This window comes from Diadema setosum, chromosome 2, assembly GCF_964275005.1.
Source record: "Diadema setosum chromosome 2, eeDiaSeto1, whole genome shotgun sequence".
Lineage (NCBI taxonomy): Eukaryota > Metazoa > Echinodermata > Echinoidea > Diadematoida > Diadematidae > Diadema > Diadema setosum.
The window spans coordinates 48,203,155-48,218,626 of NC_092686.1; the positions used below are offsets into that span (position 1 = coordinate 48,203,155).

Genomic DNA, 15,472 nt, shown 5'->3' on the forward strand with positions numbered 1-15,472 from the left:
ATCTTGAAGGTAGAGATGACTGGACTGCACCCAGGAATGGACTGTATCAAGGTAGACATGAATTGATCGTATCAATGAAGAAATGACTGAATTTTCATCAAGGAAGAGATGAATGGATTGTATCAAAGAAGCCAGAAAAGAGGTAGACTTGGAGCTAGCTGCAGACATATGTAAATAGAGCGTTGCCAGATGTAGACCAGACCTCTTATGGGAAGGGATACATGATATAATTGATGATGACATTCGTGTTCTGCTTTTTGTTTCACCTTTCTTCCAAGAGATCTTGGGGTGTAACTTTGTCAATCAACAGCTTGCTAACATAAGTGAAGAAAGTGAAGGGAAAATTGAAATTAAATTTAACAAAATTGTGAAAATTTCATAACCAAGAACAATAAGTTTTGTTTACTATGACAAAAAGAAGAAGAAGATAAGACAGAAATGTAATGATTCTCGCATTGTTTTACATATTTGGATTCAGATAATTTTTGAATATACAGCTTTACTGTAAACATTATATATCCAAACTAATATCAACCTGCAGAAACAATACCTAAGTTGAAAGTCCATCATTTCATTTATTTTATGAATAAATTTCTCTACATGGAATTGTTTCCTGCACTCTTGATATCAGCTAGGTTTATGATGGATGATGCTTTAATTTTCTGATTGTAAAGCAAATGTTCATGAACCATCAATCTTTCTTCACTGATACAATTTCACTTTATCTCCAGAAAGAAAAAAAAAATGCTCATCCAGCATGAAGATGTGTTGAAATATAATAAATCACAACCATTGAATACATAGGATTATCCACTTTTAAAGATACTAACAAGCTCAATCAATCACAATAGCCAAAGTATTAGCAGCAGCTTAATGAACTGCCATGAATTTTTCTTCTAATTTTCCTCCCAATTCTTCATGTCACTGACCGATAATGAATGGAGTACTTGTTGTAAGCAGGTGACATGAGTCTGTCTTGGAGGATTAGTGGAGCTGAGATTCAGTCTACCAGTAAATGGGATTAGATTTTTTCCCCATTTTCCCCATTTCAGAATGTTTTGTTTTCTTTTGTAGTGGACTGGCCAGTCAGGAGGCGAGGACAGCTAGCTTGGGGAGGTCTTCATATTTAATGAAAGTGAGTCATAATATTCCCCAGGGGGTGGGGAATGGAGGCAAGGGATGGTGGGTGGGGCAAGAGACAAATACAAAATATAACCAACGGATCAAGATATGAGAATTTCATGGGGATATGATGGGACAGTGTCGCAAGTGCCTCAATTGCTGGTGCTCGTGTTTGAAGCCTTTGTCACAAAAAAAAAAAACAGAAAAAAAGGAAGAAATGGATCTATCATGCAGCAGTAATGAGTTAAACAGTCTTGAATCCATTTTTAAATGTCATCAGTACATCATTCTGTCATTAACCGTCCGTTATTAATGAGATTGTAGTCAAGAAATCAAGTCAAGTAAAATACCTATATGAGATGGTTGTGGGGATTGCAGGGCAATGTGATTTCTGTTTTCTCCCTTGCCTTGCCAGGTGAGGTGGCAAGTAGAGAATCTAATACCTCGATATCATACTTACGAAGGGTGAGATTTTGTCATCCTAGGCAATAGTCATGTGGCACTGTAGCTCTCTGGGTTGCACCATAAAACATTCAAAGTAGGTAATATCTCATACAACCATTACCTACAGTAAATGCACAATATTTATTTCACTTTCCATATTCCATTCTGCACCTTCCATCTGCCACTGCGATGCTTTAACCCGTTGCTGATGAGTCCCGAGTATACTCGGGCAGGTGTCTATGGGAAATGTATGTTGTAGCAATATCAGCCCGTCCTCAATAGGTTAAAGCATAAAGCACAGAAATGCTTATCGATGCTTTTTATGTAACAATGTGAGATTAAGGGCAATTCATAATATTGTTCCCTTCTAAAAGATGTGTTTTACATGATGGCGTGATTGGAAAGGGACAAATGAAGGAGCCTTGGTTCCTGGGCATGGTGATGGCACAAAGATACATGCAGGTAGAGACGTGGTTGAAAGATATTCAGTAAAGACAAGCACTCACCTGTGGTATTGGGGTTGCTGGAACACTCATGGCCGTCTCAACATCGTACTCATGTTCTGGGACATTCAGATGCCGCCTTACACTTCCTGGCTGCACAATCATGGAGAGAGATCGACGATGTGGCTTGCCCCTCTGCCCAGCTCCACCCCTGGCCACCGTACTACCAGTGCCTGTACGACTGCCTGCCCTGCTAGATGTCAGAGACCGCTTGGCTTCTAACAGGGGGCTCTCCTCATCTGAGAGAGGGGAGTGGGGGTGGGGGTGGGGGTGGACCTGGGGCGGACCTAGTTGCACGTGATGGGTGGAGACATTGTCCTTGTTGCTGAGTGTGCTGTGCTTGCTGGATCCCTCACCATAGGTTGAAGACTGCAGAAGGTCCTGTGCATCTTCATCAGCAGGTGAATTCTGGAAGATACCATATGTTACCATCACAAAGTTTGTTATAACTGCACACAGCTTTTGCACAGAGAGTTTATATTGGTGTCCTACACATGTCATTGTTTGTTGGTTTTTAATTCATGTTTTAGAACAATCTAAGTGACAATAACACTGTCTGTTTAGCAATAAAGATTGCTTATCAAGTATAACAAGGGATGACAGTAATACAAACTGGAGAGGTTTCAGTATTTATCAAGATTCTGCATTCATGACAAGTCGTACACCCTGCCAATGATGGTTCACTTGATATAGCAAATATCATGGTGTTCTTTCAACTTTAACTTTTCATATCACCATGTCACTTGTCTTAGTGGCAAGTAAGTGCACTGGCATGATTTGAAAAGTTTTCTGCCTGATGTATTCATTAAAATGTGAATAAAAGGACAGACAAAAGAATTGAAAACATCAGCAACTTCAATATGAAAATTATTTTGATGAAAGGCAATTCTGATAAAGATGCTACAGTTTGGGAGAATTTTATACATCCAAGGATGATGATAGAAATATTTCCACTACTACCACCAGTGCTGTTGCTACTTTTCTATCACTAATATCAATAATAATACCAATGACAACTCGAATTATCACTGAAGGTGATTAATACCCCCGCCCCTGGTGTTGCTTCATAGTATGTGATGTCATGAGGGCAATGACGTTAATACCAAGTTTGTGACCACAGTTGCTTGAGTGCTATGGTAACAGTTAGTTCCACAAGGTTTGGGTAAAAAGTGTGGTTACCATGGCAACACATTGTCTGATACAAACACAAGGGACATTTTGCATAACTACACTTAAAGACCATCATACACACCAAATTTGACCTTCATAGCTTGAATGGTTTATTTTGATACAAAAATGAGTGGTTACCATGGCAACACATTTTCCTTATACTGACACTTTGGTGTCTTGCAAAACTACACTTTTAGATCATGATACATACTAAATTTGATTTTAATTGCTTGAATGCAGGGATCTCGCCAGCGTATATCACCCTTGTCGGTGCCGACAAGCGTGCGGTTTGAAGAAAGAATTGCCGACAAGGGTAAAACTTGCCGACAAGGGTAAAACTTGCCGACAAGGGTAACACCACGCGTGAACTTGCCGACAAGGGTGACTTGCTTGACGAGCTAAGTTCGGACCAATTTCTCGCCTTTTTCAGTCTTTATTATCTGGCTAGAAAAGAATCTAGATGTTGAAAGGAGCAGCAGTTTACAAATACAAGCGCAAAAAGTTATCCACGCTATCACCGCACCGATCACAACAATGCGGCTCAACAGAGCGACGTGCAGTCTGTGCTAGCTGATACACACCACATCACACACTTGCTCACTTACATGCGCTCTGATTTGGGATCCACACACACATGCACAAAGGAGGTTCACCTTCCTAGTTGCACCCAGCCGGCCAGACAGCCGCCTGCATGTAGGGTTGGACCTACTACTAATCGACCGCCTAATGTTTATTTGCTTGATAAGAATATTTAACACTGAAATTCACGTAAAAAACTTGACCTACGTGATTGAGAAAATCCAGCTCTATCAAATGCCGTTGTTCCCTTTTCGATTCGAAGTTTCAGTGCAAAAATATCGCCGACGAACTTGCGTGGCCTCGTTTCAGCTCCCCGCGGTAAATCGCGTTTTTAGGATCGACCGCTGATTTTGCATTGACAATGCACGTAAACCGAGTTGTATTGAACACCGTGTTGTACGAAGCTTTTTAGTAGCCTTTTAGAAACTTCCATAGACATTACATTGTGCTGTCATTACGATTCGGTGAAAATATTCATTCGAAATTTTATCCTTGATTAAAACCATTAGTGAACAGTGAATTATCGCGTTTTCCCACGCCATCCTAATCTACATTCAAAGCCAATCCATTTTTATGTGCTTTGCGCGCAGAGAAGTGCGTACTAAGTGTTCAGTGCGCGAATTATACGCGGTCGGTTTCAATAAGGGTGGTCGATATGTAGTAGGGCTACCATACAACAGTACAGTATATTGTGAGAGGGAGAGAGAGGACGGAAAGAGAGGGTCGGAGGCCGAAGGAGGCTGAGGAAGGCAGTGTTCTGACACGTGCTCGCTTGTTGTCACGCTTGTTGTCGGGTTACGCAAAAACAAACGATATGAAATGCATGCCCCCCTCCGCCAAAGGTTGTATTTTTCTCTTCTTTTTTTTTGGCTGCTTTGGTTTGTTTGTTAGTTTGTCTGCCTGTCTGTCTCTCTATTCGCAAAATAAGTCAAAATTTGGGAACAGATTAGGATGAAATTTTCAGGAACAGTTGGTTGGTAAAATGGCGCAAGGAACAGATGATTAAATTTTGATAGTGAGCAGGATTTATAATACCACCGGAATTCACCGCCAGGATCCAGGATTTTTAGACTTTGTTTCGTATATTTGAAAGGATTCGTATCAATTCTTTAGGAAGCTGGCCATCGGCAATGACGCAAAATTAGATGCGTTCAAAGCATTGCCGCAGAGAGAAAATTAACTCGATCTTTCGTTAAAAAAAAAAGAAAAAAGAAAAAAGAACGTATGATGGAGTAAGCAAATGCAAATTGTTATTTTGGTTTTGGTAGTTTCAGTGGTTTTTCGTTTTTGTTCTTGTTTTTTAACTAAAAAGCCATGCGTTCCATTTTATTCTTTTCAATTTCCATGGATTTGTACGTCATTCGTGAATATTCCATTTTCCTTTTCCGGGCCGAAATTTATAGTAATTCTGTCATGATGGTCTTTCAAGTTCAACGTACGTAATGCTCCACGTGCTTCTGGCTTGGTTTGTTAAAAGGTGGGTTAGGGGGCCTTCATGGGCAGAAAATAAATGATGATCATTCATCAATGTTCCCAGTTGGTTTACATGCTATGTACACGCTGTTTACGACCACTGAAGCAAGGTGACAGTACGCGCGGCATTCCTCTATCTGACACCTGGCTTTCGTGGAAATTTCGTGGAAATTTCCACAAGCCGTGATATCAAGTTTCCCCACTGCTTGTGGTCGTGTTTTTTCTTTTTTCCATTCTTCATTACGAACAACAATTTGTTAAACTTGAAAAGTGTAGATAATTTGCGTCGAGGACGTGTTTCTTTTCTCTTTTTTTTCATTGCAACATCGGTAACATTTTGTTTTGTTCATCGTCCGTGCATGGCAGGGGTTCATGGGAGGAGAACGATAAGAATGACTGGGGAGAAAATAAACTGAAAGAAGGAAGCATCTTTTGAGCGAGCTGTCTTTGTTTTTCTCTACACCAGCATCAATTATCACCACCAAGGTTCATTTTTTTTTCGTTACTCCGACAGATTAATGATAAAATGATGCTAGATTTTTTATTCTGAAGGTTCGTTAATCCAAAAATGATTAAGAAAAAATGTCCGTTCATTTCACAACGAAATCAGTTTTGTTATTTCGATCGTTCTGCCAGTGAAATTTCGGAATAAAACGACGGCACAAACAGTGTGTTTTCGTTCTCTAAGGGTCTGTTATTCCGACAGAAATAGTAATGATAAAATAATAAATTGTAGATTCTTTATTCTGAAGGTTCGTTAACCGAAAATCAAATAAAGAAATATGTCCGTAAATTTCAAAACGAAATCAGTGCGTCATTTCGAACGTTTTGCCAGTGAAATTTTGGAATAAAACGACTGCCCAAAAACAGTTGCAGTTTTCTTACTCTGAGGGTTCGTTGCTCCGACAGATTAATGATAAAATAATGCTAGATTCCTTATTCTGAAGGTTCTTTAATCAAAAAATGATTAAGAAAAAATGTCCGTTCATTTCACAACGTAATCAGTTTTGTTATTTCGAACGTTTCTGTCAGTGAAATTTCGGAATAAAACGACGGCACAAAAAAGCGTGTTTTCGTACTCTAAGGGTCTGTTATTCCGACAGAAATAGTAATGATAAAATAATAAATAGTAGATTCTTTATTCTGAAGGTTCGTTAACCGAAAATAAAATAAAGAAAGATGTCCGTAAATTTCAAAACGAAATCAGTGCGTCATTTCGAACGTTTTGCCAGTGAAATTTGGAATAAAACAATTACTGCCCAAAAACAGTTGCAGTTTTCTTACTCTGAGGGTTCGTTACTCCGACAGATTAATGATAAGATAATGCTAGATTCCTTATTCTGAAGGTTCGTTAATCCCAAAATGGTTAGAAAAAAAAATGTCCGTTCATTTCACAACGAAATCAGTTTTGTTATTTCGAACGTTTATGTCAGTGAAATTCCAGAACAAAACGACGGCCCCAAAACGGTTACAGTTTTCTTTTACTCTGAAGGTTCGTTACTGCGAAAGAATAACGATAAAAATGAATACTTAAGATTCTTTATTCTGAACGATCGTTAATCGGAAAACGATAAAGAAGAAATGAAAACGGTTACAGTTTTCTTACCCTGAGGGTTCTTTACTCCGAAAGAATAATGCCAAAATAATACTCTACATTTTGAATGATCGTTAATAGAAAAATGATAAAGGAGAAAATATTCGTTTATATCCACACGAAATCAATTTTGTTATTTCGAATGTTCTGCCAGTATTATTTCGGAATACAACGGCCCCAAAACGGTGTTTTCTTATTCTGAAGGTTTGTTATTCCGAAACAGTAACAATGATAGATGATAGATTCCTTTCTGAAGGTTCGTTGATCGGAAAATAGTAAAGAAAAAATGCTTGTTAATCTTCGAACGAAATCAGTTTTATTTTGAACATTCATCTGTAGTACCGACCTTTGGTGTTGTTGTTGTTTTCGATTACAAACCTTTGAAGTACTCAGTAATGAATCGTTTCATTTTATGATTCAACAAACCTTCGGAATAATGACCATCATTACATTTTTGTATGATATCTCTTTGATGTCACGGCCAAACTACCGCAGTATACCCAGAAAGGAAAATGCAACGATGTCCCGAAAGTTCTCGATCGCTTCTCGCGCATCTGCATGCAGTAAGCCTACCCACGTGGTCGAGCAGACGGCGAGAAAGCAACACGGCGCGCGTTGTTGCGATGCAGAGACGGCTAATTATTGCAACAGTGAAAGAAATCAGAACCTTCACCATCGGCACCTACTTCTCTTTCATTTATTATTTAGGAACTGCCGCCAACAAAAGGTATGGAATTTCTGCATTGTTTCTGTGAGAATATGCCCCTCACAACGTTCATTACATCTCCGTGAAAATGTCGCATTTAGTGGCATCTTAGCGGCGATTTATCTGTGTTGTATTGAGCATTAGCGAAGGCTTTCGCGCTTCGCGCGGGAGGGGGAACCCCCCTCCCGTACCCACCCCCAGAACAGCGCGCATAAATGCCGACAAGCGTGAAGAAATTCCTGGCGAGAACCCTGAAATGATGGAAAAGTTATTCGATTTGCAAGGTTTTGGTAAAATTGTGGTTACCATGGCAATGGTTTGTGTGACAAACACAAAAATTATGTGTTCCACATCTATACCTCAGGGCCATAAAGTCTACCAAATTTGGTTTCAATTGCTTGAAAACTGTGGAAGAAGTTCACTCCACAGGATTTTTTTTTAAAAAACGTGGTTACCATGGCAACGCATTGTCCGATACAAATACAGTTTTAGGACATTTTGCAAAACTACACTTAAAGAGCATCATACACACCAAATTTCACCTTCATAGATTAAATGGTTCAATTTGATACAAAAATTAGTGGTTACCATGGCAACACATTTTTCTTACAATGGTGTCTTGCATAACTACACCTCCCGATCATCATACATACTAAATTTGACCTTAATTGCTTGAATGATGTGGAAGTTATTCAATCCACAAGGTGTTGGTAAAAGTATGGTTACCATGGCAATGCTTTGTCTTACAAATACAAAAATTATGTGTTCCACATCTATGCCTCAAGGCCATAATGCCTACCAAATTTGATTTCAATTGCTTCAAAACTGTGGAAGTTGTTCACTCCACAGGATTTTGAAGACAACATGCGGTTACCATGGCAACGCTTTGTCAAGTACAAACACAAAGAGTGTCTTGCATAACTACACCTATAGATCATCATTGATACCAATTTTGAAATTGATTGCTTAAATACTATGGAAGTAGTTCCCTCCACAAGGTTTTGGTAAAATTGTGGTTACCATGGCAATGCATTGTCCAACAAACACAAAAAAAAAAAACATGTCTTGCACATCTATACCTCAATATCATCATTTACCCTAAGTTTCATCTAAATTGCTTCAAAACTGTAGAAGGAGTTCGCGACGCAAGATTTTGCAACAGACCGACCGCCCGACCAACATCACGGTGATTCCTATATACCCCCATCACACTAAGTGTGGCGGGGGTAAAATAAGCAACCTACGTGTACAATGAAGATGCCCCAACATATAATTATGGTTGAAATAATTTTCACTTTTGTTTGACAGATACACACATACTGATAATATTTACTATAAAAACAATGGCAAAGAATAATTAATCAGTTCTTTTCAATGACAATAACTGTGACTTAGGCAACTGAATGATTTAATAAATGATGCTTAAATGCATAAGTTGGAAAAAAAAAACACAATGTAAGAGCACATTCTACTTTTAGAATCAGATTTATTATTCAGATCATTCAAAGAATAATTAATCAGTTCTTTTCAATGACAATAACTGTGACTTAGGCAACTGAATGATTTAATAAATGATGCTTAAATGCATAAGTTGGAAAAAAAAAACACAATGTAAGAGCACATTCTGATTTTAGAATCAGATTTATTATTCAGATCATTTTTTTTTTCTTTGTCCAGTAGTACCTCTCTATGAAAATAATTAGTACCCTGACTGGACAGACAAGCTATCTAATAGTAGGTACTAATTATAGATTATATCAAGGCCATATGCTTCAAACCACTAGTTTTCCTTTAGGTTTCAAATTGCAAGCCTCTCTGATCTGTTCACTTATAAATCAACATGTTCAATAAGAATTACTAAACACACACAATACAAATCAATTATTCTCATACAGAGTCATTTATATCTCCTTTCCAATTAATGGGCAAAGATGAAACAATCATATAATGTAAATGAATGAGAGGTGTTCAAAGGGTGTGCAAAAATACAGAAATTGTATATGTACACATATAAAGACAAACATGCAAAGCTGGATGAATACCAGGTACAGTGTAATTATGATGTTCAGAGAAATTTATGTCAGGGTACATTCAGACAAACAAGTGCATTGCTCTCTTTGAATCGACTATTGACTTAATCACTCTCTAATTGGTGGTATTTGCATGACCTGCATCTAGAGTAACCTTGAATTAAAGCAATCACAGTTGTTGGTTTTTTCCCTGTCTCTGGTATCACTACAATTCCATTACCCTGTATCAAGGGAGAAAACCTTAATCCCAGTAAATGCAGAGCTTTAAAGGGATGGTATAGCATTGGTTGAGGTGAGGATTTGTGAGATATTTAGAAACCACTCAATTAACTGTTAAAAAGCATACAATTCTAAAGGAAATATAAAGTTTATTTGATGAAAATCAGTTTTGAAATGACTGAGATATCCAAACACAAGGTAAAGCAAAGAGATCCTAATAAAAGTTGTGGCCTGTCACATTTTATTGGAATCACTTTTTGGATATCTTAGCCATTTCAAAACCAATTTTCATCAAATAAATGGTGAATTCAACTACGTACATGTATGTTCTTTTGTATTTCAAAAGATGTACATGTATCTCATTATCTCATAAACACACAAACACACACACACACACACACACACACACACACACACACACACACACACACAAGTTGGAAACCTGCAGTCCTATCTAAACCAAAACTGTACCATCCTTTTAATCAATGGTTTACACTTGAGTGGATAGCAGTACTTCACAGTAGAGTGCTACAGAGAATGTCCTGAGAATGTCATGTGGAAAGTTCTAAGCACTTTGGACTTGATTCAACTTGTCCTTGTTACATCATGAGTATTGCAGAATTCAATACCTTAAACATAACAATTTTTAATCTACTGCAGCACACACACACAAAACACTAAAAGCTATCTAGGTCTACACATGCATAATACTAGACTCAACCAAATCATGCATTTCCATGTAATTCGAATAAAAAAAACATAGGGTATCAATTACAATATTGTATGTTTCATACTCAATGGTATTAATTTTTAGAGGAAAGCATGGAATACTTTAACATGCTACCTTGACTTGTTTTGCTATTATTTCAAATAGTGCTCAGCAATAGTCAAATAATCATGCTGTTTGTTGCATTCTGTTCCTTCTTTACATGTACAAATGACTGGAAAATACATTTTATTTCCTGTTCACTTATCTCCTCTGTCCTGCAAGATGTGGGAAAAGGACACATTCAAAGTAGAGTCATAGGATACACTACTTTACCCACTTAACTTGAAAAAAAAAAAAACACACACACACACACAAACCATCCAATTCATTTGAATTTTTATTTATTTTCTAGCTTTTGTCTCATTATTTTCTGTACCTTACAAACTAATATTCTCTTGGAGGTACAATGTAAATGTTACATATACCTCTGCAGCTGAGACATTTCCCAGGACAAACATGAAAAGACATACAGACAACACACACACATACATATGAAACACAGAAAGCACACTCTATCAATAATGGTACTAATGGTTCTAGATCAATGAATGTCTATCACAGTTGCCACATCTTGTTCTAACTTCTATTCCAATTATTTGAATTGTGGAAACAAAATAATGCACCAGTATGGTGTCTTTCTCCAATGGCTATGCACAAAAGATCATCACTAGCTTTTAATTAACCTGCTGAGGACAAGTCCCAAGTAGATTCTATACTCGGGCAGGTGTCTATGGTAAATGTGTGTTGCAGCAAATCAGTCTGTCCTCAACAGGTTAAAGTCCCATTATGACAGTGACTTTTAACAGGATCATCTACTAGTACTTCATCATTCAGTATCCACTTCACATTAGTATTATACAATCATCATCCAAGTCTACCTTGTTGGCAAAACACATTTCCCAAGGGAAAAAATAGCAACAGCAACACAATAAGCACACATACCTCATAGACTTAACAAATCATATTTCAGCTATAGCTATTTCTACAAAGGTAAGAGAACGTCTTTACGCAATCCTGTCTGATTCCAGACAGAAGATACTGGAGCACTACAAGCACAGATGCATAAATGTTGAATCTGAGTGAGCTTACCTGCATTGTTGGCGTTGGAGTAGAATCCTCTCCATTGGCCAACGACCCGCTTTCGTGCGGGGAGCTCTGGCGAGAAGGGTCCTCCGTGATGCGATATGAAGATAGCTGACTGCGCGGCAAATGGTGCTTGTGGGCATCCTATACAAGGACACAAATGTCCTTTTCGTTGAGGTTGTAGCTCACGATCACCCTGTATAAACAGGCGCTTTGAAATTTACCAATTTCGTAAATGTTGGTCTGAAATAACAGTTATTTCAATGATTCTGCAGCATAGCTTAGCTCCGCACACAAATGCATCACCGGCTCGGCGGACGGATGATGGTAGTACGATCACACATGATTTGCGATCGGTTTGTGTATCGTGCACCTGGCCGAACAGGGTGTGTCAGAAAACACACTGGATTCGGGTTTGACCAAGCTGCCATATAAGAAGATTCGCTATTAAATGAGCTTAAATGTCTTTGGAATAAAATGTATGAAAAGGAATTTCTTTTTCGATTTACTCTCATAAGAGCTTTGCGTTCACTAAGAACAACAATAATTGTTTTGTAGGCATAAATTGCTAATCTAATGTTCTATACATTGTATAGTACTCTAGTGTGAAGACGGATCCATGAAGACTGGCATTTATCTATTCCTTTCTTATAATTTTTTGCTCCTCCAGATATTATTGTGACGAAGTGGAATTAATTACAGACTGTGTGTAAATCAACCACTAAAAGGAAGCTAGTGAGTCACTCGATATGTAACCCTGTTTTGACATTTGCTGTAAATAGGTTGCCATGGGGATGACAGACTACTGAAATTGCAAACAGATTATCCAAACAGTATTATCCATTTGCTTTGTACAACGTCATTGATTTCACATTTTCATCAAATGAATAATCTTTGTCCTTTGACAGGTATAAAATTTATCACTGACGCGTTGTCATTCACCACCTCAAACATATAGGATAAGTATCTTGTGTGTGTGTGTGTGTGTGTGTGTGTGTGTGTGTGTGTGTGTGTGTGTTTGGTTTGTTTTTTTTTTAAAGAAATTTTGTATTGTGGGATTCTTTTTGCGATCAGGTTAGTCATGTACATTTGAACTGTTATAATTATAATTCTTCTTCTGATTAAGTCTGCCTCCTTCAATAGACTGAAGATTCTTGCAGACTGGTGCTATTTACATTATAATACAATTTATTTACAGATATTTACAAGCACATAGAAAATTTGACGAAAAAAACTAGCCAGGGAGGTGAGCATCTCCCTGTAACTACGCAGTGAAAGATCACAGAAATGCGACCGACGTATTGATTTCAGTATTTTGCGACATAGCTTGACCTTACTTGTTTTGGTTTATAATAATAAATAATGATAAGATGAAATCATAGAGTTGCAAACAACAAAACGCAATCGCAGAATATGAAGAGTACGATAATACTAGTACTAAGCACCCTTTATTTTATTCATGTACGCGGGGAATTCCAAACTTAGCTTCATCAGTGGGGAGACTCTACGCATCACTTCAAATTAGTGCAATACTGCCCTCTGTGTTCGGATACCATATAGTTGAGTTTTCAGCATTTAGTATATCTTTGTGGTTTTCGTAATCCGGTTCAACCGACACACATGTGTATTTTTTTTTTCTTAAAAGCAAACTAGTCGAAGCAGCAAATCGACACAGAGTTTGAGACTGAATAGACTTTTAAATAGGTGATTCATATAGTGAGTCGCCATATATAAGGAGTCAGACAGAACCATATTTGTCTTGAGTACGAAGCGAGGTGATCCTCAGTGGTCTATTGCTATTTGTAAGTCAGATTTGTTTTGAATATGAAGTGAGAACTCAATTTCCTCTATCCTGATGGATGTAAAATCGATTTTTAATCTGTGCGCTGACATAATCATGAAGAACAAGTAAAACTGGCGACACTTCACCCACAATATTATATTACACAAACAGCAGAGAATATAATTATGTCTTTTCTGGGAGCGTATATTATGATACAGTATTGGTGGAGATGAGAATTGGGCTTTTAACTTTTTGCGAGTGCCAAGAAACCACTTATGAAATAGAACAGAGCATACCATTTTAAGAGGAAATCAAAGTTTATTTGATGAAAATTGGGTTTGGAATGACTGAAACATCCAAAAACAAAGTAAAACAAAACAATTTATTGTAATAAAATGTGGGTCCCACACTTTACTATAAGAATCGCTCTGTTTTGGATATCTCAGCCATTTCAAAACCAATTTTCATCAAATAAACTTTGAATTCCTCATGGAATTACATTCTCTTTCCTATTTCATAAGAGATTTTTCATTATCTCACAAAAAAATGTTGGAATCCTGAAATTAGGTCTCAACCAAAACTATACAATCCCTTTAAAGATGAAATTCATCATCAACCCGGTGCTCGTAATGTAGTCAGTGATAGTTTGTTTTAACCCTGGATTCACTTGTACGCCTTCCAACAAAATAAGACTCCTTCGGCAATATCCCTTATTTCTTTGAGATGTCAACCAGTTTCACATGACCTTAATTGCATCTTCAAGTGGAATAGATTTTGCGTATACATAATAATCCTAATGTATATCTGCAATCCTTGTGTCTGAGATTATTTTCCAATCGCATGGTTATTGAGAGTATGTAGTTGACTAAAATATAATAAGTTCATGCTTTATAGCTTCTTTGTCCACATTCTTCATGGGCCGATTTTGCAAGAATGCGCAGACGATAGAAGAAAAACAAAGAAAGAGTGACCTTTAACCTTGCCAAGTGTATAGATCCCTTTGAGAAAAGATCAATATCTAAGATAACCATCGTATTATAATCGGGTGTCTAAAATGATGACGAAGACCTATGATGACAGTAATGACAACAACAAAAACAGTCATGACGATGATAACAATCATAATGATAATAACAACCATAATGAATTCCTCATTATCATTGCAAGTAGGCTAAATGTATAATTTGTTATCGTTTTTATGTCAACACGAAAAAAGAAAAAACAATCAAACAATGTAAATGTTTCATCCTCTGATTATAGAATCTTTCACAGTCCAACATCCAACGTTATATATCAACTTTCAAATCTGACTGGACCAAAGAACTGTCCTGAAATTCGTTCTTGACTGTCGGAAGTCCCCCCCCCCCCCATGAATAATAAATCATAATTTCTCCATTGACATAAAAGTGCTATAGGAGAGATAGAAAGTGGCCATTCTATCACCCAGTGGAGTTATTTCATAATTTTCCCCACAACCATATTGATATATGGCGGGGGGGGGGGGGGGTTACAAGTTGCATAATTGACCCTTGACCCCTGGCCCTCAGCCAACCACCCCTCCTTCCCCCCCCCCCCCATCCCCCGAATGAAAAAGAATGAAACAATAAAAACATTTCTTGGCCCTTGAAACAGACCTTGCAGGATTCAAATGAAATTTTAATTGAATGTAACAAGCAAGACACCAAAAGCGCATCTTTTGTATCAGGCGGGTATATTATTTTGAAAAGGAAGCTGTAGATTAGAAAACATGCGAAGTAAAAATATACGGTGATAATATAGTTCATCAGGAATATAGTTTTCTGATAGGCGAAGAAGGTAACAAAATAAAACAACGCGCCGATTTTTCCGATTTGCTCATTTAGAATAGGTCATGCAATGTGTGGGTGTCTACAGTCAAACCTGCCTTCCCAGGGGCAACCTGTCTATAGCGGCCACCTGCCGTATACGGCCATTGAAAATCCCCCTCTCCCCCCCCCCCCCCCAGAAAAGCCCTGTTT

The 15,472-nt window shown here is 37.7% G+C and overlaps 1 protein-coding gene across 1 annotated transcript in view; it reads right to left on the bottom strand.

Moving 5' to 3' along the window:
• The window catches only part of LOC140245880 (uncharacterized), a 42,263-nt gene extending 29,617 nt beyond the window's left edge, over positions 1-12,646 (bottom strand). The window contains exons 1-3 of the mRNA XM_072325365.1: positions 12,617-12,646; positions 11,699-11,836; positions 2,073-2,477 (exon numbers count right to left, since the gene is read on the bottom strand). Coding sequence (XP_072181466.1) covers positions 2,073-2,477; positions 11,699-11,836; positions 12,617-12,646 — 573 coding nt within the window. The remainder of the gene's footprint in view (positions 1-2,072; positions 2,478-11,698; positions 11,837-12,616) is intronic.
• Positions 12,647-15,472: the final 2,826 nt, after the last annotated feature.